The sequence below is a fragment of the Carassius auratus genome, unplaced genomic scaffold (assembly GCF_003368295.1).
Source record: "Carassius auratus strain Wakin unplaced genomic scaffold, ASM336829v1 scaf_tig00030051, whole genome shotgun sequence".
Classification (NCBI taxonomy): Eukaryota; Metazoa; Chordata; class Actinopteri; order Cypriniformes; family Cyprinidae; genus Carassius; species Carassius auratus.
The window spans coordinates 47,501-74,929 of NW_020525823.1; the positions used below are offsets into that span (position 1 = coordinate 47,501).

The 27,429-nt window shown below is 40.7% G+C and overlaps 3 protein-coding genes across 4 annotated transcripts in view; 2 read left to right on the forward strand and 1 right to left on the reverse strand.

Moving 5' to 3' along the window:
- The window catches only part of LOC113080009 (ankyrin repeat and KH domain-containing protein 1-like), a 39,644-nt gene extending 26,116 nt beyond the window's left edge, over positions 1 to 13,528 (forward strand). Inside the window, 29 exon segments of the mRNA XM_026252254.1 lie at positions 287 to 478; positions 563 to 672; positions 773 to 860; positions 1,509 to 1,636; positions 1,750 to 1,893; positions 2,032 to 2,134; positions 4,171 to 4,571; positions 4,573 to 5,050; positions 5,551 to 5,684; positions 5,804 to 5,915; positions 6,006 to 6,151; positions 6,241 to 6,322; positions 6,325 to 6,382; positions 6,478 to 6,691; positions 6,915 to 7,013; positions 7,015 to 7,091; positions 7,186 to 7,348; positions 7,487 to 7,582; positions 7,681 to 7,797; positions 7,926 to 8,091; positions 8,468 to 8,957; positions 9,145 to 9,300; positions 9,544 to 9,693; positions 9,787 to 11,429; positions 11,686 to 11,850; positions 11,955 to 12,209; positions 12,371 to 12,546; positions 12,694 to 12,858; positions 12,946 to 13,528. Coding sequence (XP_026108039.1) covers positions 287 to 478; positions 563 to 672; positions 773 to 860; positions 1,509 to 1,636; positions 1,750 to 1,893; positions 2,032 to 2,134; positions 4,171 to 4,571; positions 4,573 to 5,050; positions 5,551 to 5,684; positions 5,804 to 5,915; positions 6,006 to 6,151; positions 6,241 to 6,322; positions 6,325 to 6,382; positions 6,478 to 6,691; positions 6,915 to 7,013; positions 7,015 to 7,091; positions 7,186 to 7,348; positions 7,487 to 7,582; positions 7,681 to 7,797; positions 7,926 to 8,091; positions 8,468 to 8,957; positions 9,145 to 9,300; positions 9,544 to 9,693; positions 9,787 to 11,429; positions 11,686 to 11,850; positions 11,955 to 12,209; positions 12,371 to 12,546; positions 12,694 to 12,858; positions 12,946 to 13,005 — 6,368 coding nt within the window. The 3' untranslated portion in view covers positions 13,006 to 13,528.
- A 1,034-nt stretch (positions 13,529 to 14,562) lies between these two features.
- On the forward strand, positions 14,563 to 17,586 carry LOC113079989 (eukaryotic translation initiation factor 4E-binding protein 3-like). The gene is made up of 3 exons (XM_026252234.1): positions 14,563 to 14,779; positions 16,224 to 16,376; positions 17,155 to 17,586. Exons 1-3 carry the CDS (start codon positions 14,659 to 14,661, stop codon positions 17,184 to 17,186), a joined length of 306 nt encoding a protein of 101 aa, XP_026108019.1. The 5' UTR covers positions 14,563 to 14,658; the 3' UTR covers positions 17,187 to 17,586.
- A 3,999-nt stretch (positions 17,587 to 21,585) lies between these two features.
- On the reverse strand, positions 21,586 to 23,213 carry LOC113080004 (thymosin beta-like). 2 transcript variants are annotated; one of them, XM_026252248.1, is made up of 3 exons: positions 23,093 to 23,213; positions 22,141 to 22,249; positions 21,586 to 21,679 (listed from the first exon to the last, which is right to left on the reverse strand). In XM_026252248.1, exons 2-3 carry the CDS (start codon positions 22,238 to 22,240, stop codon positions 21,642 to 21,644), a joined length of 138 nt encoding a protein of 45 aa, XP_026108033.1. In that variant the 5' UTR covers positions 22,241 to 22,249; positions 23,093 to 23,213; the 3' UTR covers positions 21,586 to 21,641. The 2 variants fall into 2 exon arrangements, with proteins under 2 accessions (XP_026108033.1, XP_026108034.1); XM_026252249.1 differs by lacking the exon at positions 23,093 to 23,213 and adding an exon at positions 22,846 to 23,081.
- Between the last annotated feature and the right edge of the window lie 4,216 nt (positions 23,214 to 27,429).

Genomic DNA, 27,429 nt, shown 5'->3' on the forward strand with positions numbered 1-27,429 from the left:
TAATTGTGGCATGATGTATTTTTAAGTTTAGTTTCATTTGCCATTTGATGTTTCACAAATGCAACATAAATGGCAGAGCTTATGAATTGGGCAACGCGGTGTTCACGCCATTGCGACCGCTCAGAAAAATTAGTCGCACCGGCAGAAAAAATGGTTGCAAAATGTGCCCATTTAGTCGCAGTTTGGAGCCCTGTCTAAGTTTTATCACCGCAAGCTTTGTATTTCTGCAGAGTTTTCTTTGTTAATTTATTGTTCATATGATTGTTTTATTTTTTTGCTGGTTTAGGTGCAAATATTAACGCTCAGACAGAGGAGACGCAGGAGACGGCGTTGACTCTGGCGTGTTGCGGAGGCTTCCTAGAGGTGGCTGATTTCCTCATCAAAGCTGGGGCGGACATTGAGTTGGGTTGCTCGACCCCGCTCATGGAAGCTGCACAAGAGGGGCATCTGGAGCTGGTCAAATACTTGTTGGCTGCAGGTGAAGACTTGTGTCGGATGTTATTTTTGAAACCACTCCTTTTTATATGACACTGTGTTCACACACTACTCTGTGTCTGCTCAGGGGCTAATGTCCATGCCACAACTGCCACGGGTGACACTGCTCTGACATACGCCTGTGAGAACGGACACACAGATGTGGCCGATGTGCTGCTGCAAACAGGGGCTGACCTGGTTTGTGGATATCCCGGTTTACTTTTATTGCATTTTTATTTATTTTGTGTTTTATGAAATTAAAGCCTTTTTGGAGCTTACTGGTGTCTTTGTTTGTCAGGAACATGAATCAGAAGGGGGCAGGACTCCACTGATGAAAGCGGCCAGAGCAGGACACCTGTGCACTGTGCAGTTTCTTATCAGCAAAGGCAAGTTGCCATGTTCAAAACTTAGGCTGCAACAAACAATGAAACTGACAATAAATGTTAATGAAAATTGTCAACAATAAATTTGTCACCTGTTAATTGGGTCTTTGCTATCAGCACAGTGGTACTCAAAATGTCTTGTCTGTGTTGAAAACAGTTGTGCTGCTTAATTTTTTTGTGGAAACATTGATCCATTTTATAAATTCAAAAGAACAGCATTTATTTGAAAATCTAAATCTTTCGTAACATTACAAATTGTTTACTGCCACTCTTGATCAATTTAATGTGTGCATGCTGAATAAAAGTGTTAAGTACTTACTGAACCCAACGTTTTCAAATGTAGTATATGTGACCCTGGACCACAAAACCAGTCTTAAGTTGCTGGGGTACATTTGTAGCAATAGCCAAAAAACATTGTATGGGTCAAAATTACCGATTTTTCTTTTATGCCAGAAATCATTAGGATATTGAGTAAAGATCGTGCTCCATGAGGATATTTCGTAAATTTCCTACCATAAATATATAAAACCTTAATTTTTGATTAGTAATATCCATAGCTAAGAACTTCATTTGGACAACTTTAAGGGAGATTTTCCCCATTTGTTGTTTTGCATTGAATTTTGAAATACGTTTTCACATTTACGTGTGCAGGTGCTAATGTGAATAGAGCAACAGCCAACAACGATCACACAGTGGTTTCTCTGGCTTGTGCCGGAGGCCACCTGGCTGTGGTAGAGCTGCTGTTGGCCCATGGTGCTGACCCCACCCACAGACTGAAGGTGAGGATTTCAGCCTCCCTGAGAATTACACTCTACAGATGCTAATGGGTGTTATGTGGTCATACAGGCTCTGGTCAGTCCTCTGTTAATTAGAGTTTCTCTTCTGCTCACAGGATGGGTCCACGATGCTGATTGAAGCTGCTAAAGGTGGTCACACTAATGTGGTGTCCTACTTGCTAGACTACCCAAACAACATTCTGTCAGTCCCTGCCCCTGACCTGTCCCAGCTCACACCCCCCTCTCATGACACTTCTCAGGTGAGCGGATATGTACACAATCTAACAGTCACTACAAATTACCCTCTTTTACCAAATGCTTTTTGTATGCAACATGAATGTTTAATATAATAGTTTGCACTTTTACTTAATAGGTTGTTAATTTTGTTTGACATACAGGCCCCTCGAGTCCCGTTCCAAGCCCTGGCTATGGTGGTGCCCCCCCAGGAGCCAGACAGAGTGCCCTCCACCATCCCCACGCCCCCTCCCGTTACAAGCAAAGGTTTGTTTGTCTAGTAAAGGTATTCAAATCCGCTAGATGTGTTGCTTAAGATAACTATAGCCTTGTTTAGATTGTCAGTCCAAATATGATTTGTGTACGTATCCCATGGGAATCCAATCATATTTAGCAAGGTTGAATGGCAAAAAAGGGTTTTACAAATCCGTTTCAAGCTATATTCATTTGTGGTTAAAAAATTTATTCAAATCACATTTCTGGAACTCTGTTTCAGTCTGACCGCTTTGATAAACTGATCAGATTTTGACTGACGGTGTGAACATGGCATTTATGAACTGATGTTGGATGATCAGTTCTTTGCTATCAGTTCACAAATGAAGAGTTCACTTAAGGCCTTTCCACACTGAGCGCGATCCGAAGCGCAGAAGAACGGTGCTTTCACACCCAATGCCAAATGATTGTTTTTGTCTAATTCACGCCTGCACATTAGGTGAAGCTGACCAAAAGTGCATTTTTCTTCAGATATGTATCTTATAAATGTATTTAACATCAACCTCTGCTCAATATACACTCACCTAAAGGATTATTAGGAACATCTGTTCAATTTCTAATTAATGCAATTATCTAATCAACCGATAACATGGAGGTTCCTTCAATGCATTTAGGGGTGTGGTCCTGGTCAAGACAATCTCCTGAACTCCAAACTGAATGTCAGAATGGGAAAGAAAGGTGATTTAAGCAATTTTGAGCGTGACATGGTTGTTGTAGCCAGATGGGCCGGTCTGAGTATTTCACAATCTGGTAGTTAATGGGATTTTCATGCACAACCATTTCTAGTGTTTACAAACAATGGTGTGAAAAGGGAAAAACATCCAGTATGTGGCAGTCCTGTGGGTGAAAATGTCTTGTTGATGCTAGAGGTCAGAGGAGAATAGGCCGACTGATTCAAACTGATAGAAGAGCAACTTTGACTGAAATAACCACTCGCTACAAACGAGGTATGCAGCAAAGCATTTGTGAAGCCACAACAAGCACAACCTTGAGGCGGATGGACTACAACAGCAGAAGACCACACCGGATACCACTCATCTCCACTACAAATAGGAAAAAGAGGCTACAATTTGTACGAGCTCACCAAAATTGGACAGTTGAAGACTGGAAAAATGTTGCCTGGTCTGATGAGTCTCGATTTCTGTTGAGAATTTGGCGTAAACAGAATGAGAACATGGATCCATCATGCCTGGTTACCACTGTGCAGGCTGGTGTTGGTGGTGTAATGGTGTGGGGGATGTTTTCTTGGCACACTTAGGCCCCTTAGTGCCAATTGGGCATCGTTTAAATGCCACGGCCCTACCTGAGCATTGTTTCTGACCATGTCCATCACTTTATGACCACCATGTACCCATCCTCTGATGGATACTTCCAGCAGGATAATGCACCATGTCACAAAGCTCGAATCATTTCAAATTGGTTTCTTGAACATGACAAGGAGTTCACTTTACTAAAATGGCCCCCGATTCACCAGATCTCAACGCAATAGAGCATCTTTGGGATGTGGTGGAACGGGAGCTTCGTGCCCTGGATGTGCATTCCACAAATCTCCATCAACTGCAAGATGCTATCCTATCAATATGGGCCAACATTTCTAAAGAATGCTTTCGGCTCCTTGTTGAATCAATGCCACATAGAATTAAGGCAGTTCTGAAGGTGAAAGGGGGTCAAACACAGTATTAGTATGGTGTTCCTAATAATCCTTTAGGTGAGTGTACATCATCAAATTAAGATAAACAAGGTTCTGCACTAGAAACAAACTATTTATAATGCTTGCAAGAATAGGCTACATCCTAAAATATAATTAGAAGTACAATTATAATCCATCTGCACTTGAAAATGTATGTGATTTTAAATGTATTTGCTTTCCCACTTTAAACCATCTTGTAATACCTTTGAGTATTGAAATGCCTTGGGCAGCAGAGAAACACATTCAGTTGATTAGAATGACTAGACACTGTTGATGAGTTGCACCCATGCAAGAATTGTGGGGTTCTTGGGTTTGAGCATTTGTTTGGCTTTTCTCTTAGGTGCGTCCAAGCAGAGGCTGAGCTCTCTTCAAAACAACTCCGTAGTCTCAGGTGGCCTAGACGCCGATCTACTGCCGCCCTTCCACCCGTACCAGCCTCTGGAATGCATCGTCGAGGAGACGGAGGGCAAGCTCAACGAGCTGGGCCAGCGCATCAGTGCCATTGAGAAGGCCCAGATGCATTCGCTCGAGCTCATCCAGGGTGAGCCACTCACCAAAGACAAAATCGAGGAGTTAAAGAAGAGTCGGGAGGAGCAGGTGCAGAAGAAGAAGAAGATCTTGAAGGAGCTGCAGAAGGTGGAGCGGCAGTTGCAGCTGAAGACGCAGCAGCAGTTCACCAAAGAATACATGGAGACCAAGGGGCTCAAGGAGGAGCTGGGCCAGGCGGCAGGGGTGGAGATGCCCCGGCACCCCCCTGCCCCTGCGGGCCACACAGCTGGGCTCTGACAATGAGTGCGAGGTTAATCGCAGAGAGGAGGACCACAGGCCCACCCCTACCAATGAGGAGTACGAGGATGACGAAGATGATGAGGAGGAGGATGATGAAGACAATATCGACTGTGCCAAGCTGCCACAGGTGGACACCATTCTGTACAGAGAGGCAACACAACTACCACCACCACCTCCGCCTCAGAACCTGGTCCTCCAGAGTCCTCCTCTTCAGACCAGCTTCGTTCCCATCCAGCCTCTCACCCCGCAGCAGTCCACAGACTTCAGTAACGCAGACTACCCGGGAAGCAGCAGTCCAGACCTGCAGAGGGTGCTGCTGGGTCAGCAGCTGACGGGGTTGGGGCCAGGGCTTCTCGCACAGGCACCCGACGGACTCATGGTCGCCACGCCCGCACAGACGCTCACAGATACGCTTGATGACATCATGGCGGGTGAGCTCACTGTGGCTGTCTTTGTTTCCTTTCAGGATGTCAACTAATGATAGGAAATTGAGCTAGTTTGCTCCCAAAAGTTGTGTATATCTACACGTGTAAAATGTATAGTCTTTCTCTCTGCACAAATGGGGGTATATGTGTACAAATATGGCCAATCAAACCAAATTTTCCTACTCAAAATTCTCTAGAACATGAATATCCCTCCCCCAATTGTCTAGCAACGACTAGCAATAGCAAATAAAGATTTATAACTGATGATTAAAATGATTAGAGATGAGCACTTAACTTCTTTTTTTATGGGAAATTCTGCAGTACAGGTGAAAGGAAACTTCTGATTGAGCCAATTCAGGCGGTCTTCAAATTAGCTAAAATCTCTTTTGCACATAAAATGACTAAATGAAAACTAAATATAAAAATAAAAGCGATTCAAAATATGTAGAAGTACTAAAATAGTAAATTATACTAAAATAACACTGGTCTGACTCTTGTCTTTGCAGCTGTGAACAACAGAGTACCTGTGGTAAACACTACAACTTCGCCCTCCCCTCAGCCCTCCGCACAGACGCCCATCAACACAGTCTCCCCATCCTCCATGCTCCCTCTGTACCCCTCAGTGGACATTGACGCGCATGTAAGACCATATTCTCTGCATTTAACACACATGAAGCAAAATGACTGCTGTGGAAAATTTGCAGACATCATAGATTTGTTCATATTTGTTTTCAAGCGAATTATCTATTTTCCCTTCAGACTGAGAGCAATCATGACACGGCACTGACTCTGGCCTGTGCTGGTGGCCATGAAGAGCTCGTCTCAGTGCTCATTGCACGTGGGGCTAAAATCGAGCACAGAGACAAGAAGGGTAAGAGACTCCATCATTTGTTCCGTGAAGTTGTATCGGTATAGTACATTTACAGAGATGTTGAGTGTCGCTCTATGTGTCTGTCCACAGGGTTCACTCCCTTAATCCTAGCTGCCACTGCGGGCCATGTGGGTGTGGTGGAGATCCTACTGGACAAGGGAGGGGACATTGAAGCTCAGTCTGAGAGGACCAAAGACACCCCTCTGTCCCTCGCCTGCTCGGGTGGTAGACAAGAGGTACCCCTAACATTTTTAACTCTGCCTCATAAACCATCCAAAATGCACCAAAGACTTGGAAGTACATTGCTTTATCTCCATCTTTGCAGGTGGTGGAGCTGTTGTTGCTCCGTGGGGCTAATAAGGAGCACCGTAACGTTTCTGACTACACCCCGCTCAGCCTGGCGGCCTCTGGGGCTACGTCAACATCATCAAGATCCTTCTGAATGCTGGTGCTGAGATCAACTCTAGGTCAGTACATCTGTTCCCATTGATTTGATCAGTTGTCTTAAGACTTATGTCAAGACACTGTTTGTTTTAACAGTATACACTTCCTTCTCTTTCAGGACTGGCAGTAAGCTGGGCATTTCTCCGCTCATGTTGGCAGCCATGAACGGCCACGTGCCTGCGGTGAAGCTGTTGTTAGACATGGGCTCGGACATCAATGCACAGATCGAGACCAATCGTAACACAGCGCTGACCTTGGCCTGCTTCCAAGGCCGAGCAGAAGTTGTCAGCTTGCTTCTGGACCGGAAGGCCAACGTGGAACACCGCGCTAAGGTCTGTGCTCACCTGTCCACGTGTTGTTACTTGGGCAGTGTGGTCCTTGTGTAGTGTGTGTAAAAATGCATTTAAAAATTGTAAATGCTCTTCTCTTGTTCTTTTGCCATAAAATTGCAAAAGCAAAATTAAAAAATGAAAACCTAGCACGTTAAGTTTTGCAGAATGTTGGTTTATAACCTTAATATGAATTTAAATTTTAATGGGACTTTTCTTCTCCTAGACTGGCCTTACCCCTCTCATGGAGGCTGCGTCTGGTGGTTATGCTGAAGTGGGCCGTGTGCTGTTGGATAAAGGGGCGGATGTCAATGCCCCTCCAGTTTCCCTCCTCTCGTGACACTGCCCTTACTATTGCTGCAGACAAGGGTCACTACAAGTTCTGTGAGCTTCTCATTAGCAGGTATGTCTTTGTAACACTGGTAGTGTACAGTACCACTCAGTCCTCTATCCAAAATGTAGCATCTCATGCTCCTGTTTCTGGTCTGTTAATGTAGAGGGGCTCACATTGACGTGCGAAATAAGAAGGGGAACACCCCTTTGTGGCTTGCTGCTAACGGTGGCCACTTTGATGTGGTGCAGCTGTTGGTGCAGGCTGGAGCTGATGTGGATGCAGCAGACAACCGCAAAATAACCCCCCTCATGGCAGCATTTCGCAAGGTGAGCAGTTTGTCATGCTGTCCATAGGACTGATGAACATCTTGGCTTATGACTAGGTGTCAATGCTACCCTTTTGTAGAAAAATAATGGATGATAATCTTTTGTAAAGCATTCCAGCCTGAAATATATCCTTTTTAGGGTCACATAAAAGTGGTGCAGTACCTGGTGAAGGAAGTCAACCAGTTCCCATCTGACATTGAGTGCATGAGATACATTGCAACTATTGCAGACAAGGTATAAAAGACAAAAAACACAGCCCTATATACCCATAGAGGACTAGTTGCATGATTTGACAGAAGTCTTGAATTCACATTTACATTGTATCTCTACAGGAACTGCTGAAGAAGTGTCATCAGTGCATGGAGACCATTGTCAAAGCCAAAGATCAGCAGGCGGCTGAGGCGAACAAGAACGCCAGCATTCTACTTAAGGAACTTGATCTGGAGAAGGTTCGTTTCTTCAGATGACCAGTTAGTCTAATTATTGAGCTAACTAACTGAGGATTTTTATATTAGTCACAACATTATGCAGCATGATGTATCATGGTGAACTAAGTTCTTCTCAAATTATGTCATAGTCTCGTGAAGAAAGCAAAAAGCAGGCTCTGGCTGCAAAGCGAGAGAAGAGAAAGGAGAAGCGCAAGAAAAAGAAGGAAGAGCAGAAGAGGAAGCTGGAGGAAGAGGAGGCTAAAGTGAAAGAGGTTTTCTGTGAGATGCAGGATCAAAAAGATGACTCAGCAGAAGGTGAGGAACACCTTGTCTGTTTATACCCAGATTTCACAGACAATTCCTACCTTCAGCTTCAGTTTGCTTTTTTTATAATCAATATGCTATTTTCTAAAAAAAAAAAAAAACTTCACTGACCCTTATTTCCTATCTTATAATTGTAGTTAGCTTTGTGATTTGTTACTTTTGATATGGAACAAAATTAACTAATTAAGAAAAGTCAGACTTTGTCACAATTTAAACAACAAATGGCATTCTGGCACTCTGTAATGTTGCTAACAAATTGTTTTAGCGGCTTCAGTTCAAGTGAACAACTGTAAAGTTTCTGTAAACCATTTCTGTTCTGGATTTTGATGCATCGTTAACCTTTTGTCGTTGTTTTTTCCCCTTTCAGAAGTGGAGGTTCCCATTGAGCCCCCAAGTGCTACCACCACCACAACTATCGGCATCTCCGCCACCTCCACAACCTTCACTAACACGTTCGGCAAAAAGCGAGCCAGTGTGGCCACCACACCAAGCACCAATCGCAAAAAGAACAAGACAAAGGATTCACCTACCGAACCGATAATTCTTCAGGACCCACAGGTGGCGTTGGCGCAGCAGAAAGCTGACAAAAATAAGATCCATGGAGAACCTCGAGGGGGTGGGGCACCGGGAGGCACGAGTGACTCAAATCTAGATAGCACCGACTGCAACAGTGAGAGCAGCAGCGGCAGTAAGAGTCAGGAGCTCCCTGATCTGTCTTCATCGTTGTCCTCTCCTGCACCTTTGGTCCTTCCATGCTCTAACCAGCTGCATGTCGTAAGTGAGAAGAGACAGGGGCCATCACTGCTGGGCTCTCGTGAGGAGAAGGTCATGGTCTCCATCTCCAAACCACACCATAAGTAAGTGTTGATGTACTCCCTAGTTTTCTTGAACTTTGGTAGTAAAATGCTACATGTCACTAGAGGTAGTAACTGCAAATTGCAAAGAGAAGTCTTTCTTGTGGTTTGACAAGATACTGCATTTCCATTTTTGCAAAAAAACTAAAGTAAAATGTTTTTAGGAAGATGTTTCTTTTCACATTAACAGATCTCATGAGATCAACAGTGACTTGCCCCCCAGTTCCCTGCCCCCTTCGTTCAAGACCATTTCACTGCCAGTCACCTCGCCCAACAGTAAGATGAATTTCACTAGTCCAAAGAGGGGCCAGAAGAGAGAAGAGGGGTGGAAAGAGGTGGTTCGGAGGTGAGGGGCACTTTTGTTAATGTTGCAATCTAAAAATGACAGGATAAAACACATTTACAGTGAAGCAAGGACATAAGCCATGTCTAAGGATCCGAATATCTTAGAAACTTAAGCATAAGCTCTCTAGATGTACTTAAAACCTAAAAACGTGCAATAAAATTTAAAGGTGCTTGCAGACACTGGCATAATGTGTTGCAATGTTTCACTTGGGCAAAAATCTAGGTTTTGTCATTTCTCCCTTAGATCCAAGAAGCTCTCTGTCCCTGCCTCTGTGGTGTCTCGGATTATGGGTAGAGGTGGTTGTAACATTACGGCCATTCAAGACGTTACAGGTGCACACATCGACGTGGACAAACAGAAGGACAAAAATGGAGAGAGAATGATTACAATCAGGTAAAAATCATTCAGATAATTTTTAGGACACTAGCAACTGACTGATTCTCTTTGCTGGAATTTCTTACATATGTTTCATCTCTTGGTTTGCAGAGGTGGCACTGAGTCAACACGGCATGCTGTGCAGCTAATCAACGCGCTGATCCAAGACCCAGCCAAAGAGCTAGAGGACCTGATCCCTCGTAACCACATCCGGCTGCCTGGCGCCAACACCAGAATCAGCGCCACCTACACAACCTCCACTGGGGCCACAAGCACTACTGCGGCCAGTTCAAAAGGCCTGCCATCTGTAGTGCCCTCCTCCAGTGTGTCTTTCCAATCCTCCACCAACTTCACAGCTCAGCAGGCTGGCAAATTGGGCAAGAGTATGGCACCGGGCGTCAGGCCCCCCTTCGTTTCTTTGCCACCACTTGCATATGCTCATCCTCAGCTGGCCCTTCTAGCAGCCCAGACTATGAACCAGATCCGCCACCCTCGATTACCCATGGCACAGTTTGGTGGCACTTTCTCATCCTCTCCCAACACTTGGGGTCCTTTCCCTGTTCGTCCTGTGAGCCCTGGTAGTGCTAACAGCTCACCCAAACACAGTGGTAATTCTGTTCCACGTCCCGCCAGCTCTGCTCCGGGCCACACTGAGCATCCCACTGCTTTCATGTCCAGCACCTCGACTCCCACTGCCTCCACCACTTCTCCCACCAGTACCGCACCCGCCAACAACCCCACGCCTTCCTCTGTCAGGAAGCAGCTCTTCTCGACAGATCCTAAGTCTGGGGCTGGAGTTACTGTTGCCTCTACCGGCAGCAGTGCTCCCTCGGCACAAGTTGCTCCCTCTCCCATTAGCTGTGCTCCCACAACCCCTACGACCCCTCCACCTCCATCTGCACCCAGTGCTCCACCTCCACAGCATACCCCTGCCCACAAACCAGAGCCAGCCAGCCTTAGCACCCCTGTTAAAGAGAAGCCCGTCACAGAGCTCGCCACACCCGCTGCAGTAGCTCCATCTGATGGGCCCAGCCCCTCTGCTCCCTTGCACTTCACCTCGTCTCCCTCTGGCCCCTCGATGCTGCCTTTACAGCCCGAGAGCCGGCAGCCACTTCCGTCACACTTTCCCTCCAGCACAGAACCCAGTTCCTCTTCCTCATCACAGCCAGCCTCATCTCACCCCATCACACGCCTGCCACCTCCAACCTGCAGCAGCACAGTCACTAATACCAGCAGCGCCTTACCTCATTACTCCACCCCCAACGTACCCGGTGTGCCCCCACGCATGCAGCCTCCGGCACCCTACTACACCATGACTCCAGAGCAGCAGTCTGTGTTTGTGCCTCCGGGAGCCTCACAGGAACTCCTCAAACAGCAACAGCCTCAACCTCAACCCAGCCTGGCTCCAGCAGGCATGCCCCCTCCCTCTCATCCAATGTCCTCTGCTATGGGCATGATAAATGGCTCTCAAATGCACCTGCACAGTGGAAAAGCGCAATTGCCCCCTAACTTTGGCCCTGCGGCTATCTTCAATCACTTTAGCAGCATCTTTGACAGCAACCAGGTGGGCAACAACCAGGTTTGGGGTGCCTGCCATCTACCTGCATGTACCCCTCCGGAGCAGTCCTACAGCGCCCCACCTAACGCCTACATAAGTGGAATGGGGCAGATTGAAAGTGTAATGCCTCCTCCCGATGGCTCAAAAGCTCCCGGGTATCGCTGTTCCTCTCAGCGAATTGTCTCCAGTCCCATTGGTGAGTGCAGTCTTGACCTTAAGTGTGTCATGTCTTGCTCCTGGTGGACCACCTTCATGCATCATCCTGCTTCAACACACCTGTCTGAAAATTTCTAGGGCTGAAGACCTTGATTAGCTGGTTCAGGTGCGTTTAATTAGGGTTGGAGCTAAACTGTGTAGGAAGGTGGCCCTTCAAGACCAGGATTGGACACCCCCTTGCTTCTTTGTTTTGTGCTGAAGGTCAATTTTTTTTTAATGTTCACCCTGTATCACAGGTATGCACCCCATGGACAACTCTATGTCTGTGTCCACTGCGCTCCCCAACTTTACCACTAGCATATCTGCCAGCCCTGTGTACCTACCAGGTCCTGCTCCTATGGGCACACCATCCTTCAGCCGCCAGCACTTCTCTCCCCATCCCTGGAGTGCCTCCACCTCTTGTACGTGAATAAGTATTTCTGATGCAGATGTACCACGGACAGCATTATTTTTTATTGCTCATGTGTTCTTTCTTGATGGTCCCTTCATTTCTCATTGATTTTAGGTGAGTCTCCAGCACCTTCCGTGTCTTCCGGGGCATCCTCACCTCTTTGCACATCTACGGTGACTCCCGCTTTGATCCAGACAAAACCTAGTAACTCCAACCAGCAGGACCGCAAAGTGCCCCCTCCAATTGGAACAGAGCGCCTGGCCCGCATTCGGCAAACTGGCTCAGTCAACCACACCATGTTGCCCACCAGCTACACCCCACCAGTTGGACAGGGTGGCATCTGGTCTTTTGGAGTGGGCAGTGCCACCGGTGCGTCTGTGACTGAGATGTAGTCAACATTTAACACATTGTTCTAGATGTTACTAAACATATTTGCTTATGTAATGACAATTGTTTTTATGTAACTCATTGCACTAAATGTGAAGTGCTGGGTTTAAAAGATAATAAATATCGGTCTCTGTTTTTCACAGAGACGATGTCAGGCTGGTCTCAGCCCCTGATGGGAGGACCAGTGATGCACCACCAGATGCAGGAACCGTCGGCCTTCTCTCAGCACCAGGCTATGGAACGAGATGATACTGGGATTGTGGCTCCTTCTAACACTTACCACCAAGCTCTTCCCACCAACTTCATGGATTTTTCAAAAGTACGTACTGTACAGTAACTCTTTAAAAAAAAAATTTTTTTTTAAATAAATATATATAATTATCATTATTATGCTTAATCTTTTTGGTTGTTTTATCATTTTAATTTGTGGATTTATTCCAAATGTTTGGTTTTATGGACTGTGTAGGGGTTGCCAATGTCAATGTACGGTGGCACGATGATCCCTCCTCACCCACAGATGGCGGAGGGTCCTGGAGGCCCTGTATACAATGGTCTTCACACATCTGACCCTGCCTGGAATCCCATCCTAAAGGTTGTTCCCAACACTGCTGAGAATTCAGACCCACAGCAGGTAATTGCTCTTCGTGGACCTCGCCTGAAAGTGTTTCTGGAAGTTACAGCCCTTTTTGCCATCTAACTCTTTGAATCTTTGTTGCAGGTATGGCCAGGCACTTGGGCCCCACATGTGGGAAATGTGCATCTGAATCATGTCAACTAAACATTGATCGAGAGGCCTAGGAGCAGTAACAAGAAACACGTTAAAAAGAACAAGATAATTACCTAATTACTGAGACGTGGTATTAACCTAGATGTGTCCCCAAAAAAAATGTTAAACAAGTTCAGAAATTTGAGATGGACACCCTTGATGTGCCTAACTAAAAAGAAAGAATCCAGTGTGGATTTAATGCGTTTACCACTGTCTATGAACAAATCAATTGCCTGTTCAACAGGATACATTCTGAGTAGTATAGCCATTTTGACATTTAAGCCCAACATAAAAGTGATCTTGGTCGGCAGGGCTCAGTAGGACAGTGCGCTATTTATACTTGGCCAAGACCTAGATGATTGCTTAAAGAACGAAATCAGACCTTTTAGAGTGGTAAATACCTGTATAATTGTTTACATACTGAAAAAGGGTTAAAAATGAGAGTAAATTTCATGTCGTATAGTGGCTCTACTTTATGTAGCCTGTATTAATGTGAAATATTTACCTTAATATTCAATAAAAAGTTGGAAATGTATCTGGTGTGTGTTATTTTGATCAGTTTTTTATTTTTTTATTTTTTTTTACATAGGTGACAGCTCACAATCCATGTTCTGTTAAAAGTATGACCATTTTGTGGGTAACTATAAGGTAAAGCACAGGAACTAGTGCGTAATGTTAAGAAAATATTCTGTGGCATAACTTTTCACATTTTTAGAATGACTATGTTTTTTGAAAATCTGGTGATCTACCAGGAATTAAAGTGATGTCTTAGGATATGGGCAGCACAACTTGTACGACAAAAAAAATAAAATAAAGGACTGTTGGGATATAGAACAACACTAATATAGTCTTGCATGAAATTACACATTTTACTGCAAATATGGGAGGCATATGTAGAGAGGACAGGTCATCCTGAGATTGGGCTTTTAGTACAGCACAAGGTGTTGTCATATCTTATCGCAGAGTTCACATCATGTACCCAACTGAACCTCTCCGAAAATCTCGTGCTGTTCGAAGAGTTTACGTTCCATGAAATGGCTGTAAACACTTGGTCCTTGCAGAGGGCCTCAGCGTTGTGGAGACTTAGGTCTCTGCAGAGCAAAAGTGGGCGTTTATCACCATCTGGGTGTTTTGAAACTGCTGGGTGTTTCTGAATCATGCAATCTAAATGATCCCCCTTACCCAACCCCACCCCTAAACCTAACGTCACTATTACATCAACCAATCAGGTATCATGGTGTAAAAACACCTTGATCTCGTAACTCCCATTAATTTCCTGCAGAGACCTATACTTGGCGTTGTGAGACGGGTGCGTGGTTGGATCCTCCCACCTTACGTATATCTAAATCTAAACCTACCCGTCTCTACGGTCTCTACCCCATGATACCTAAACCCACCCATCTCCACCCCTAAACCCACCTATCTCCACCTCTTAGAGGTGTATCCAACCACGCCCCCTTGATCTTGCGTTCTGCAGTGAGGGGCTACTGGCGTCGGTGGTGGAATCATCCCCCTGATTGGCCAGATTTCCACGTTTGCAGCACGTCAGAAATCTCCTCCCTCGAGATTCACTACTTGTGCAGCGCACAGACACACAATTTTACGACATATCGGCCAAGATCTTAGCGTGTTCATTCAAGTCTCGAGCTTAGATTCAGGTTCACCATGTCAACCAGCTGCGAAGCCTCGTCGACCTGCCCGATTCCAAGCCGCTGCTACCGGTCTCCACTCCTCGACAGCTACAGTCAAACTCCTGGAGGAACCGTGTTTTCAACAACTCCTGGAGGTAGCATGACCTGGTGTGCTTATTCTTAACCGCAGGATGTACTTTAGAACTAGTAAAGTTAATTGTTTTGTGCGCGAGTTTTTCCCACATGGTTGGAACCCGAGCGCACTTTGTTTTTGTATGACGTAAGTAATTGATAGTTTGCATTGCGCGGTCATAACGCCAGAGGCAATGCGATTTTTACAAGCGGCTCGTTGCCTTTTAAGCAATTCCGTGATTTACTGTCGTCAGCTGCATTTGGATTTAAAGGAATGTGTGTTTGTTTTAATCATGCTCACATTTAGCCCAATGGACCTGCACGAAATTAATTTAAAGCACCCTTTAACGTTAGACTATAGGTAGTTTAATTTGTCTGCTAACAAAGGTTAAAAGCGAACGCACGTGCATCACAGAATTCTGTAAAATTAATGTTCATTCTGAAAGCCATGAACGCTAGTGTCATTTCTACAACATCTCACAGTATGTATGCTAAGACTAATTCGGAACGCATCGCAAATAATATTTTAGTTTTCACCTTTTTCGCACTGTTAAACACAAGTACACCTATATGTTTAATAAATATCGAAGTTGTTTATCATACTGTGTCGTTATTATTTTTATATATATATATATATATATATATATATATATGTGTGTGTGTAAACAAATTGGGTCTGGGACAAAGATAACAGAAAATACCTAACCTCATAAAGCTAATTTAAAATGGTAAACTAAATGAAGGCATGATATAACATTGAAAAAAGTTAAAATTTAAACTCGTTAATATAAACAAAATAAAGTAATACAATGTAATAAACGCCTATCCGCGAACTGCATTACGCCACAACTGTCAACATTGATCACGTGGTTATTAAAGCTCACATTAATAAATGTGACTTGCTTCAGTTTTTGAAACCAAGCCAGTGGCTGTTATATCAATCGACCTTTAGTTACAGCACATTTATCCATAAAAACCCATCAAGCTTTGACTAATATCTCACATATGTATTCGTTTTAATGACCAAATGAGATGCAGCACATCATATTGAATTAAAAATGTTGTCATATATAACAACTTGTTTCTTAAGTCAGACCTCAGTCAGTCCAATCACACTTGGTCCTTGTGCAGTAATGGATGATGTTGCTTAATTTTCTTGCTACTTGGGTTACTACAGGACATCTATACTGGGGCACCTTGTTTTTGAGTGTTTTTGCCTGCATGCATTTAGAAAGCACCCTAGTCGGCTCTTCATTCAGCTGTTTCCATTACTCTAATATGAGCTAAACTACATTACAGACTTTCACTTGGGAGACACAACATGTTTTTCTGAATTCTTGGAGCAGAGCTCAACAGGAAAGAAGTTACTTGAAGCAAAAAATGCTAAAGACTTATGCCAACTTTTTTTTTTTTTTTTTTTTTTAATAGGCTGAACCTCTTAAACTAATTTTGATATTTTCCCTGCAGGAACACGGATCATCTATGATCGAAAGTTTCTTTTGGAATGTCGAAACTCGCCCCTCGCTCACACCCCACCCTGCTGCCTCCCCGACATACCAGGGGTCACCAGACCCTCACTGCAACCAGCAGAGCAGGAGAATGGCAACAAAGAGCTCACTGGTAAGTCACTCCTTATCATTTCCATCTTTTATTTTTTATTATTATGCTTACACTTGTTTTTTGTTCTTCATCTTAATTCAATTTGGCGTCTCTAACATGTAATGTATACAGTTTTCAATCTTATAAATAAAGTCTTATAAATATCTGCTTTTAGAAATGTACTCTTTGTATTCATGCTGGTTTCAATTGGTTTTGAAAAACGCAACATTTTCCTTACACCACAAATGCATTTGTACATTTTATTTTAATATTTAATAAATTATTAGGTTATTTAAATGATATAAAACTTTTTTTATATATATATCTAAAAACATGTTAATTCAGAAGTTAAAAACAAATTCATCATAGAAGGGGAATTCAAAGTCATTTAATGTATTTTGTAAATGCATCCAGACAAAGAACTGACCCAAATGCAAGTACTAAGTAGAGTTAAAAACTCAAAGAATTTATGCTGAGAAGTTATACTGATTTAAAAAAAAAAGGTTAACTGATAATTTTCCCTAGGCTGCCACATCCATTTTCCTTTTTCTCCCCTTTATTCTAAGCTCATGGTCACATTTTGGTGTGACTGAAGTCAGTTCATGAGAAAAGCAAACAAAAATGCATCTGACCTGCTCAGAGTTTGGCAAGTCTGATTTCCCTATCGGGGAATATCCTGAGGGTGTACCATGCTTCATGTGAAAGGAGTGTCGCTTTCAGTTATTTTTTTCTAGGAAGAGTTCACCGTAACACAACTTTGAACCCTCTAACCCTTCTGTCTCATTCTTTTTCTCCACAGTTGATGACGACCAGTTTGTGATGGATATGTGATGGATGTGAAAATGGACTGACTCGTACTGTTCTACCAGTGCTCATGTTCTGAGGGATGATCACACCAGCTGTGGATTCCTTCATTATTGCCTCCAGGCTTTATTTTTTACTTTATCTAAATGATGAAATGCTCAGGTCAAGTGTTTCTGTTGTGGGGAGGAGTGTTTTGAGTTTGGTGGATGTTATGGTGAAAATGCAGCTTCTGCTGCTGTTTGATTCAGTGCCTTCCTTACTCTTTATTTACAACCATTCTGAAGGTAACTGTAATCTACATTTGCAATCTACATCTGAGGATGGTTCAAATGAAGCTATTTTATTTTTGTAATGGAACTATGACCCTATGAAGGGCATTTAAGTCATATATGCCAGAAATAAACAGTTGGGATGATGATGATTTTTGTACTGTTTGCTATTCATTCTCTGGATGTAATATGACATTTTGGAATAAAACTGAAACAAAACTGTATATATTTGACTTGTCTCTTATTTTACTTTTTTTTTTTTTTTAAATCAAAGACTTTTAAATTAAACATTCCCTCCTGGTGGAATGGCCTGCCCAACTCAATCAAGAGTCCTTAGCCATCTTCAAGAATTGGCTAAAATCACATTTCTTCTAACTCTACCGCTGTCTATTCGAATTCTATTCTTAAAAAAAGACACTTGCACCTTTTAGACTTGCACTCTATTTATTTACTACCTGCCTGTTTCCTATTTTTAAAAAAAGCTTCTATAAATGCATCTGCTAAATGACTTAATGTAATGTAAAATAACTGAGATTGTGTACACTGTAAAAGCTTAATTTCTAAATAAAACTAATGTTATTGCTATTAGTTTTTTTTTTTTAATTCAAAATTGTTTAATTCATGTTAAGTTTGTTTATTTGCTCTAATTTTGAAATGTACTAGCAAATTTCTGACTAACATTTTTTTTCTACATTTATTTTTATGTAGAGTTAATGTATTCCGATTATTTCAATTCAATACAAATCCCCATCATAATGTTTTTTAAAGACTGAAAAAGAGAGAACAATGGGATTACAATGAGATTGAATGGAAGTGAATGAGCCAAAGGTTTGGAGAAAGTGACAGAAATGTTGAGCTTATTTTATAAAACCACTTACATTCATTCTGTTTGAAATCGTGCTCTAGTTGAGCTGTGAAGTTCAATTTTTTATTTCATGGTTATGGTCATTTTAGGGTTTTAGGTGTCATGCAAAATTGGGTATAACTGTATACAGAAAAGGTTAGCAGGCATATTGTTTATGACTTATAGCTGTTCTGTTGCAACAAATTGGCTCACAAAGATTTAAGTGTTGTTGTCGTAGTTTCACTTGTAATTGTACTTATGATTATTCCTTTAATTTTAAATATGCTTTCCATCTGCATAGGATGAATATTGTAAAAATTACTTCTTTACCATCGTGTTCTCTTCAGATCAGTGTAGCAGCAACAATAGAGTGTGTCCTGTCTGAGGTCACATAGTGGAAAGTACAAAACAGTCATGGAAGAAAGACTTTTATTAAAATTCACTGGAACAAGATCAGTGTACTGGACACCTTCACGTCACTGTAATATCAGGAGTCTGTTTGTTTGAGGTTAGGATAGCATTTTGCATTTAACCTAGTTTTGGATAAAAGCAGTATATCCAAACCTTACCAAGATCTTACCAAGAAGTGCCAACTATTCAATTAGCTATAGTTTAGTGTAAGTCATTTTAGTCTTTCCACCCTCAATCCAGAAAGTCAGAAGCATTCTCATGATAAGAGAGAGGGATACTTTACTTATAATGAGAAATAATAAAGTGCTGCCAGGGCACATCCATTCTGTCCCTGAACGATAACTAGTACTGGCCAGGCCTTCTGATAACAGTTTCTTATTCTAACTGTGTGCCATTACAAACGTGACAGAGAATGATACTTAGATGATTGTTTTCTCTAAACGGATTAATGATTAATTAAAATATATTCAGTAATTTAAAATTCTAATTTAAAAATGTACCAAGACCGCAGAAATGTGCTGATACCAACAAATCACAAATGTTTATGACCTACACTAACCAGACTCAAATTATCTGGTATTTTGAAAGACTTCTTTTCCCTGACACACAGTCATGAGCGTCTGCTGATTGTTTCTCTAACATGTGTCTTTGTTGGTCACATCATATGATTTTTGGTTAAAAATATTAATAAGCAATCAAGCAGTTATGTTGAAATATTTATGTCCGGGAAAAACAACAGAACATTATGACAATATGTTATGTTTATTAATTTATATTTATAATCTCTCTTGACATTTTTTTGGTTCACAATCAGATTATTGTTATTGATAATGCAGTTTGGCCGAAACCGTGATATGAACTCACTAGTCATTACTGTAATAATAGCCTCTTTGGTACACAAACACCCTCTTATCACATTCTTCTCATCATCAACCTTCAGACTCAGTCCTGCAGTTGTTTCTTGGTCTAACCGGCATAACGTAATGTTTACACCAGCTGGTGCCAGCTTCATTTTTCTCATACTGAGTTTGATTGTTAATTCGTGACTGTGTTGTTTTTAATGTTCCTTTTTTATGTTTACAAACTGAATGCATCTCTCCAAATGTGACTTTGTTTTTTTATTAATGTAAAGCCTTGGGTATTAAAACAAACTGTAATGTACTCATGCCTCAGTCATGTAGCCTATTGTTATACATCGGTGTGTCAAAAGAACACTTTAAATTGAATCCCCACCTCAGTTTTACTCAGCATTTAGACTCAGCATAACAACATTACCAATAAACAGACCCAGATGTCCTGCAAGCTGTCCATGTGGAGAGATTATATAGAGCTATATTATATTATAATAATTAATATGAATATAATGTAAGACCTCCAGCATCCTCACGATCCTACAGAGGACAAGCATTTTGAAGTATGGATGGATTTATAATGTAGGATTATATGCTACACGTGCTACGGGAATGCATGTAGGCCTATTCTAAACTTAAAAACTTAAAACAAAGATAACATACCTGGCATTAAAACTTGGCATAATAACTAATTATTATTTTAATATTTAATATTAAATGCATCATAGTTTTATAGTTATACTGACAAGCTACAATTAAAAAAAAAAAACACTCCAATGGACATTTTGCATACATCTGCACTTTCATGTGCACTGGACACTCTTGCACAACTGCACAATGGTCAGTTTTCATTCATCTGCACTCAACTCCCCCAATGTGCACTAAAGACACTCTTTGCAAATGCACATATTCTAACATAATATCTGCTGTGAGCCACCTCAATTGTGCACAAGCACTTTAATCTTACACTCTAACATTTCTTACATGGCTACAATTTCACATTTCTACTTCATTTAATACTTCTGCCTTGTTATATTTATTGTGCTCGTCATGTTTATTGCTAATTTTATTTAATGTGCTCTTATGTCTGATCCCTGTTGTCATGAACATGTGTGTGTATGTATGTATGTTTGTATATATATATATATATATATATATATATATATATATATATATATATACACATACATTTTTTTTTAAGTGTCTTTGCACCTTGGTCCATAAGAAACGACATTTCGTGCTTCTGTATAGCCTACTGTGTATGTGGAAGCATCACAATAAAGTAAAGTTAGGATGTATGGTTTCTTTATATTATGTTTGTGTTTTATATTTTCATGTGTATTATTGTAGTTCTAACTGTACTTTGTGTTTATTGAAGTCTAATAATAAAATAACAAAATGTAAAAAAGAGTCTATGGCAACGAACGGAAGTTCTATAGTGCCATCTAGTGGTAAAATCTTTTAAAAATGCTTTGCTAAAATGAAGTGTCAGGAGTTCAGAATGCTATATTTTACAAAAACAAATTTAAAATTGTAGGCCTATTCATTCGTTTTGTAGACGCGTTCTTACCAATAATTTGTGGTTATATTATGTTTACCAAGTATAGCCTACGTCTTAGACGTCGTTGCTGATGTCTTTTGTGTGAACATCCACTGCGAATAGCCTACAACTCGATGCAAACTTAAGAAAGTACGTTAGAAATGACCAGTGAGTTCTACTGAGCGCATGTGACTTACCTCTCTTCGTGTTTTTAATGTTTGTTGCGTAAATTATAACCATAACACTAGATTCCAAGGAGGCTGGGATGCGAGCCCACCGACTTAATGTTAGAATTGTTTGGACTTGTGTTAGGACTTGTTTAGATCTTGTTAGGACTTAAATGGTTACGACTATGCTGCCAGTCGTCATACCGTTAATGCATTTAAATGATCGTATGGCACCACTGGATAAAATGCATTCGTAGAAATTTCGTACTTTTATTTTTATTTAGTTCTCTAACAAACAAAACTATGAAACAAATAACACATCAGTTACTGGTTCAATTCCCCCCAAGTCCTTCTCTTGTTGATCTCAGTCATCCCCTTCTGGTGTGTGACCGCGTTGCGTTCAAGGCGTGGACTCTCCCTGCCTCTCCTGTTCAATAGCTGCAGCAAAAAAAAACAAAAAAACAAAACATCACAAGAAGACAGGCTTTGAGAAGTGTTTCAAGTGGAAAAAAAAAAGTTAATTGATTTTATTCTGCAGAGCAAGAGAAAAAATAACGTGATAAAAAAAATATATGTATATAACTTGAAATAACTTGTTGCATATCATTAAAAAACACTGTAAAAAAAAAAAAAAAAAAAACACATATTAGGCCTATATTTCAGAGGATTTTTTAAACATATTACTTTCCAAATCAAATTATGGGAAGGTACTGATGAATCTAGAAAATCACAAACCCTGAAATATTTATTTCATTTCATATGCAATTAATTTCCTGAATTACATTTTTTAACACATTTTTAAGTGAGAAATTACCAATATATTAAAAACAAAACAAAATACTGATCATTACATAATCACCATGAGATCTTCAGCCACTGTTTCAGGATCAGATACTCACTTTCTTTGGTTGGCAAGGGATTTTTTTCTTGGGTCTCTGTCTTCCTGAGCTTGGTTTTGTCAAAGGATGTGATTTCTGTCATGTTGGGCTTGTCAGACATGTTTCTGCACTATAGACCAAACAAAATACATGTTTAATATATGTGACCCTGAACCACAAAACCAGTCTTAAGTCGCTGGGGTATATTTTTAGCAATAGGCAATAAAACATTGTATGGGTCAAAATTACAGATTTTTCTTTTATGCCAAGAATTCTTGTGACATAAAGTACAGATCATGTTCCATGAAGATATTTTGTACATTTCCTACCGTAAATATATAAAAACTTCATTTTTAATTAATAATATGCATTGCTAAGGACTTCATTTGGACAACTTTAAAGGCAAATTTCTTGCACCCTCAGATTCCAGATTTACAAATAGTAATTTTTTTCAGCTTTCAGATGATGTATAAATCTCAATTTTGAAAATGTGACACTTCAGACTGGTTTTGTGGTCCAGGGTCACATGTATGATTTTACTTATGCAAATAAATTCATATTTGTTCCTCAAGCTTAAACAGATAAAAAATGAACAAACATCTTCAGTGGAGTTTAGTGAGGGCCTCATTTGACCAATGTCTCACCCATTTTTTTATTTTTTATTTAAATTGTGTAACACTATAATAATTCAATCTATCTATGAAAAATTGCCTAGCTGGTGCTCACATTTAGGAATGTGTTCCTTAAAATAATTTCCAATCTGCCAAGTCAGATGACCGTAGGCCATCCTGCCTTTATGGGAACTGGGAATGTCTCGCCTCTGTCTTTGTTCTGTGCCCTGCTTCTCAGAGTAATTTCTCTGCTTCTCTCTTTAAATCTCTAGACATGTCAGACTATCTCTCTGAAAATAAGTAGAAAGAATACAACGCCACCTCTAAAAGCATCCAGAATATTGGAGTGTAGAAAGTCTTACCGCGATGCAGTGTATGGACACGAGAGCTGAACGAGAAAGTATCAGTCTGTCTGTGTGGGTGGATGGAGCAGCAGGTTCTGCTTTATCTGTGTGTCTGTGCTGATGAGGAGGGGGCTACACACCGCCTGTCCCCTGGGTTATTTGATTGGCCACACCCCCCTTTGTCTTTCTTTTTTCTTACCACAACATGAAATATTCATGATCTTGGAATTAAGGGAGGGGCAGATTTGAGTGTACACTTGCTGACCTTGCACGGCAGAGGAGTCTACCGGATTTTATTCAGTTACAGAAATGAGACCCAATTATGTGAAAGATTCAGGAAGCGGAGCAGGATTCAACCTAAAAAACAGAAGATGAAAGAAATTGTGAAATATTATTTCAGTTTGAAATAAGGGTTTTTATTGTAATTTTATGTAATTTAGTTCTGTGATGATGGCAACGCTGAATTTTGAGCATCCATCTTCAGTGTCACATGATCCCTCAGAATTCATTCTAATATGCTGATTTGGTGCTCAGGAAACATTTCATATCAATTATTATCAATATTGCAAACAGCTCTGCTGCTAATATTTTTTTCTAATTATTTTTATATTTAAGGAAATACACACACGCACACGTATACAAACTTATATGCACTATATGCACTAAATATTTGTCTAATTTCTTTATTTGGTTCCTTATTTCCTTATAATTTGCTCTGTGACAACAATTGTCAATTTTCATTTTTTGACTTGTATGACTCTGCATGTGGGCAAACATAAGTTTTACCATGAGCCACATTCTTGAGACCACATGGTGGTGTGTGACCCGGTTCAGCTGCTGTGTCCAATACTCGACCAGTCATCCAACACCAGACACATGGTGCCTCAGAGCAGCTGTATCTGAACTGATCCTTATGGGGAGGAAGTGTCCAGAGATCTATAAGAACCACACAGCTGTCCCTCTCTAGGCCAAGAGACACACCTTTGACCTTCAGAAGGAATAGAGAAAACAAATCACAAAACGTCAGCATTTTTCTGTACTTCAAAATTATAATATTTCCAGCATTAGTTGGGCCACACTTATGGTGTGTTTAAAGCAAGCACATGACAGTAATGGGTCCAACTTAAAAATAAACATACATTTCAGAATGTGGGAATAATAATTTTGATTCTAAATAAATGGCTTTCAAAATATGGCTTTCTATAAAATAAAAATAAAAACTCAACTTGTCCCCAGGGTGGGGTAAACTGAGCCTAGGAGAGTGTAAGTTGGGCCACATGCAGTTAAACTGTGCCATTGATTATGAACATTTTCACCTAATGTTAAATCAAAAAAAGACTTCTTAAAATCTATGTGTGAGCCATGTGATGGACTGACCAACCATCCAGAGAGTTTCCCCACCTGTGGCTCAAGACACTGGGATAAGCTCCAACTCCCTGCAACCCTAATAAAACAAAGAGGTTTGGATAAAAGAATGGATGGATGACTTCTTAAAAGTTTTATTTAAAGATACAGTTCACAAGCTTGAAGTCATTTTAAAAATTATTTAACAAACTTTAGAACAAAATAAAGTTCAAACTGAAGAATAAAAAATTTAAAAACTGAAATTAACCTGACAGAACAGGGCTAATAACACCCCATTATAAATGTTGCAGGGAAAAACAATTTCCTAAAAACTTAAATGGCCAATTTTCATAAACAAGGACTATTTAAAATGTTCAGAACAAGATCAAGTTCAAAACAATGGACAAAATAAAAGTTTGGTCTAAAATTCATTATTTTACTTTACTTTCCCTCCCTGTTTTATCTTTGTATCCTTTCCTCTCTGGTCATTGCTCCTCCTCTCTTTTCTTTCTTTCTGTCTCTGTCCTCTGCTTGTCTCCTCTCTCATCCTTCCTCCTCCTCTCACTTCCTCTCTCTTTCCTTCTCCCTCTCTCCTCATCTCTCGCTTCCTTCTTGTTTGCCATTCTCACTGTAAATAAAATATCTACTACCATTATTACCGTTACTACTACTACCATTCATTAATGGTGAATGTGTGAGTGTGAGGGTGTGTCTTACACACACCCACCCACACACACATAACGGTTGAATAATTCTAGAATGGTTCTTACTTTTTTCTGGACTCATGTAAAAGTATTTTTCTATTCTCACCACCAGATGGACTCAGAGACACACAAAAGTAAGGTTCTCTGTGCTTCAACGATGCACAAGCGCCACAAAACATTTCCCAGAAATAAAGCATCAGAACATGTGGACAGGATTTAAGCGAAATACTTTTCATTGCAAGTTCTTGATCTTTCTTGATACTGTTGGCCTTTATGATTAAAATCCCTTTCAACTTCTGATACTGAAAGCCTAAATCTGAGAAAACTGTCTAGTTGTGCCATTGTGTGTGTGTGTGTGTTGGGGGAGTATAATTAGTTTGTTGTTACTCAGCTGGTGCATCATCTGTAATGAGATCATCTTCACCATCTCCATATCAAGGGTATCATTTACTATTTATGAAACAGAATCAGTTAACACAACATGCCTTTGGTCTTCAAATGACAGGTGTGGGTGAAGCCCTAAAAACAGCCAGCCAGTAGACGGAGACAAGATGGCAGAGTGATTAAGGTGATGGACTCTAATGTGTTGAGCACTGAATGTGATTGTTTAGCTTTATTCACTTGCACATTCAAACTGACACAAATCACTCCTCATTTATCATCCTGGAACATGCTTCTCATGTACAAGCAAAAATCACAGCAATATAATCTGCTTTGTGGACAGCTGGTCCAACTGAATAATAGCAACCCTGACTTCTAGTCACAATTAATGAGCTGAAATAAGAGGAGACTGTTTATTCATAACCTTTGAATAACCCCACAAAAGCCCTGGGGCTGCGTTAAGAGATTTGTCCTCAAATTTGCAGAAAAATCACCCCTTTCCTCTCGCTCTCCTTCAAGCAGACTGCGCTCGATGTGCCGCAGCTGTGCTCAGCAGAGCAAAGCAATGTTCACCCTTTTTAAAGTCCACTTTCCACATGAACCTGCCTCTACTCATGCACCTCTTCATCCATACAACATCAAACATCGTCATTGAGAGGGTCGCCTGCAGCGCATCTTAAAAGGTAATTTATATCCCTTTAAACTCCTAAAGCAACAACGTCATACACCGCAAGTCCACGAATCACCTTTCAGAATATGCTTCACACCTGAAATCCAGATGGTTCATTTATTGGGCTATGCGTTTATCCTGGTTTGACAGTTTGCCCCTCTTCTGGATGAAGAATGTCACTTCATCCTCAAGGTTGTTTGTAAACGAGATTGTTTTAAGGCCCAAAATAAGTTCAGAAGTTCACTATGGGAGTTTAAGTGTTTGGTCATCATCACAGAATAATGAAAGAAAAATAAGAACAGATAAAAGCTTAAAGTTATAAAAAACAACAACAACAGACATCACTAAAGAGTGCTGAATAGAAATAAACTTTCACAAATGAAGGAGCAGGCAGTGAAGTGCCTATTAACCGTCAGCTCTCCGCTGTGAACATTTTAATTGCTTATTTGAGCTAAACCTATTAAAAAAGAATGGAAGAGGTTTTCATGCTGGAAGGATTGGGTTCCGGCACAATTACTATCACAGTAAGTGTTTCATGGACATCCAAATAACCATATTTATCTGTGCAGCTGTTGTAGTACAATACAATAAGATATGTTGATTTTAACCAAACTGTTTTGGTTACCATTGACTTCCATTGTATGGACAAAATAGCAAGGAAACACTGAGATATATATCTCAAAATGTATTCTTTTGTGTTCTGCGGAAGATAATCAGTTATACATATTTGGAAAAAAATCATGGATAATAAATGATAACAGAATTTATAGTTTTGGGTGAACTACACCTTTAAGTCAATTAACCTCACCTGTGCCATATTGTTGATTACCACAAAATTAATTTCAGCTTGAACCTCAAAAAGCAAAAATCTGGGTTACTTTGTCTTTGAGGAACTTGACATATTGGCTCCATTAACAATGAAAGTTAATGGCGTCAGTAAATGTTTCAATAGTACAGCATTGCGTAAAAAAATATGCATTACTTTTTATTGGGAAAAAATGCTTTTGTTAGACAACCTAATAAAACTAAAGTTATGAGTGCACTAGATTTTTTTAAGAAAACAAAGGATAAAAGTAGTCAAAAGTATTTTGTATGGTAATCGCATTATGCCACAAATGCCTTAACTCCTGTTCTAGTTTATTTTGTACTTGTCACTCCGCATTAAAACTCTCCTGACCTTATAATGCCAAAACAGACCATCTGAAACAGCCAACAGGTGAGAATCACAAAGCGTTCTGCTGCTCAAACTAATCTAG

What these genes read in the sequence shown, in the direction of transcription:
- LOC113079989 (XM_026252234.1), top strand. Translation starts at nt 14,659, where the DNA reads ATGTCAACCAGCTGCGAAGCCTCGTCGACCTGCCCGATTCCAAGCCGC. An exon ending in GTTTTCAACAACTCCTGGAG is followed by an intron (nt 14,780 to 16,223) that starts GTAGCATGACCT and finishes TTTTCCCTGCAG; the next exon opens with GAACACGGATCATCTATGAT. An exon ending in TGGCAACAAAGAGCTCACTG is followed by an intron (nt 16,377 to 17,154) that starts GTAAGTCACTCC and finishes TTTTCTCCACAG; the next exon opens with TTGATGACGACCAGTTTGTG.
- LOC113080004 (XM_026252248.1), bottom strand. Translation starts at nt 22,240, where the DNA reads ATGTCTGACAAGCCCAACATGACAGAAATCACATCCTTTGACAAAACC. An exon ending in TCCCTTGCCAACCAAAGAAA is followed by an intron (nt 21,680 to 22,140) that starts GTGAGTATCTGA and finishes TTTTTGCTGCAG; the next exon opens with CTATTGAACAGGAGAGGCAG.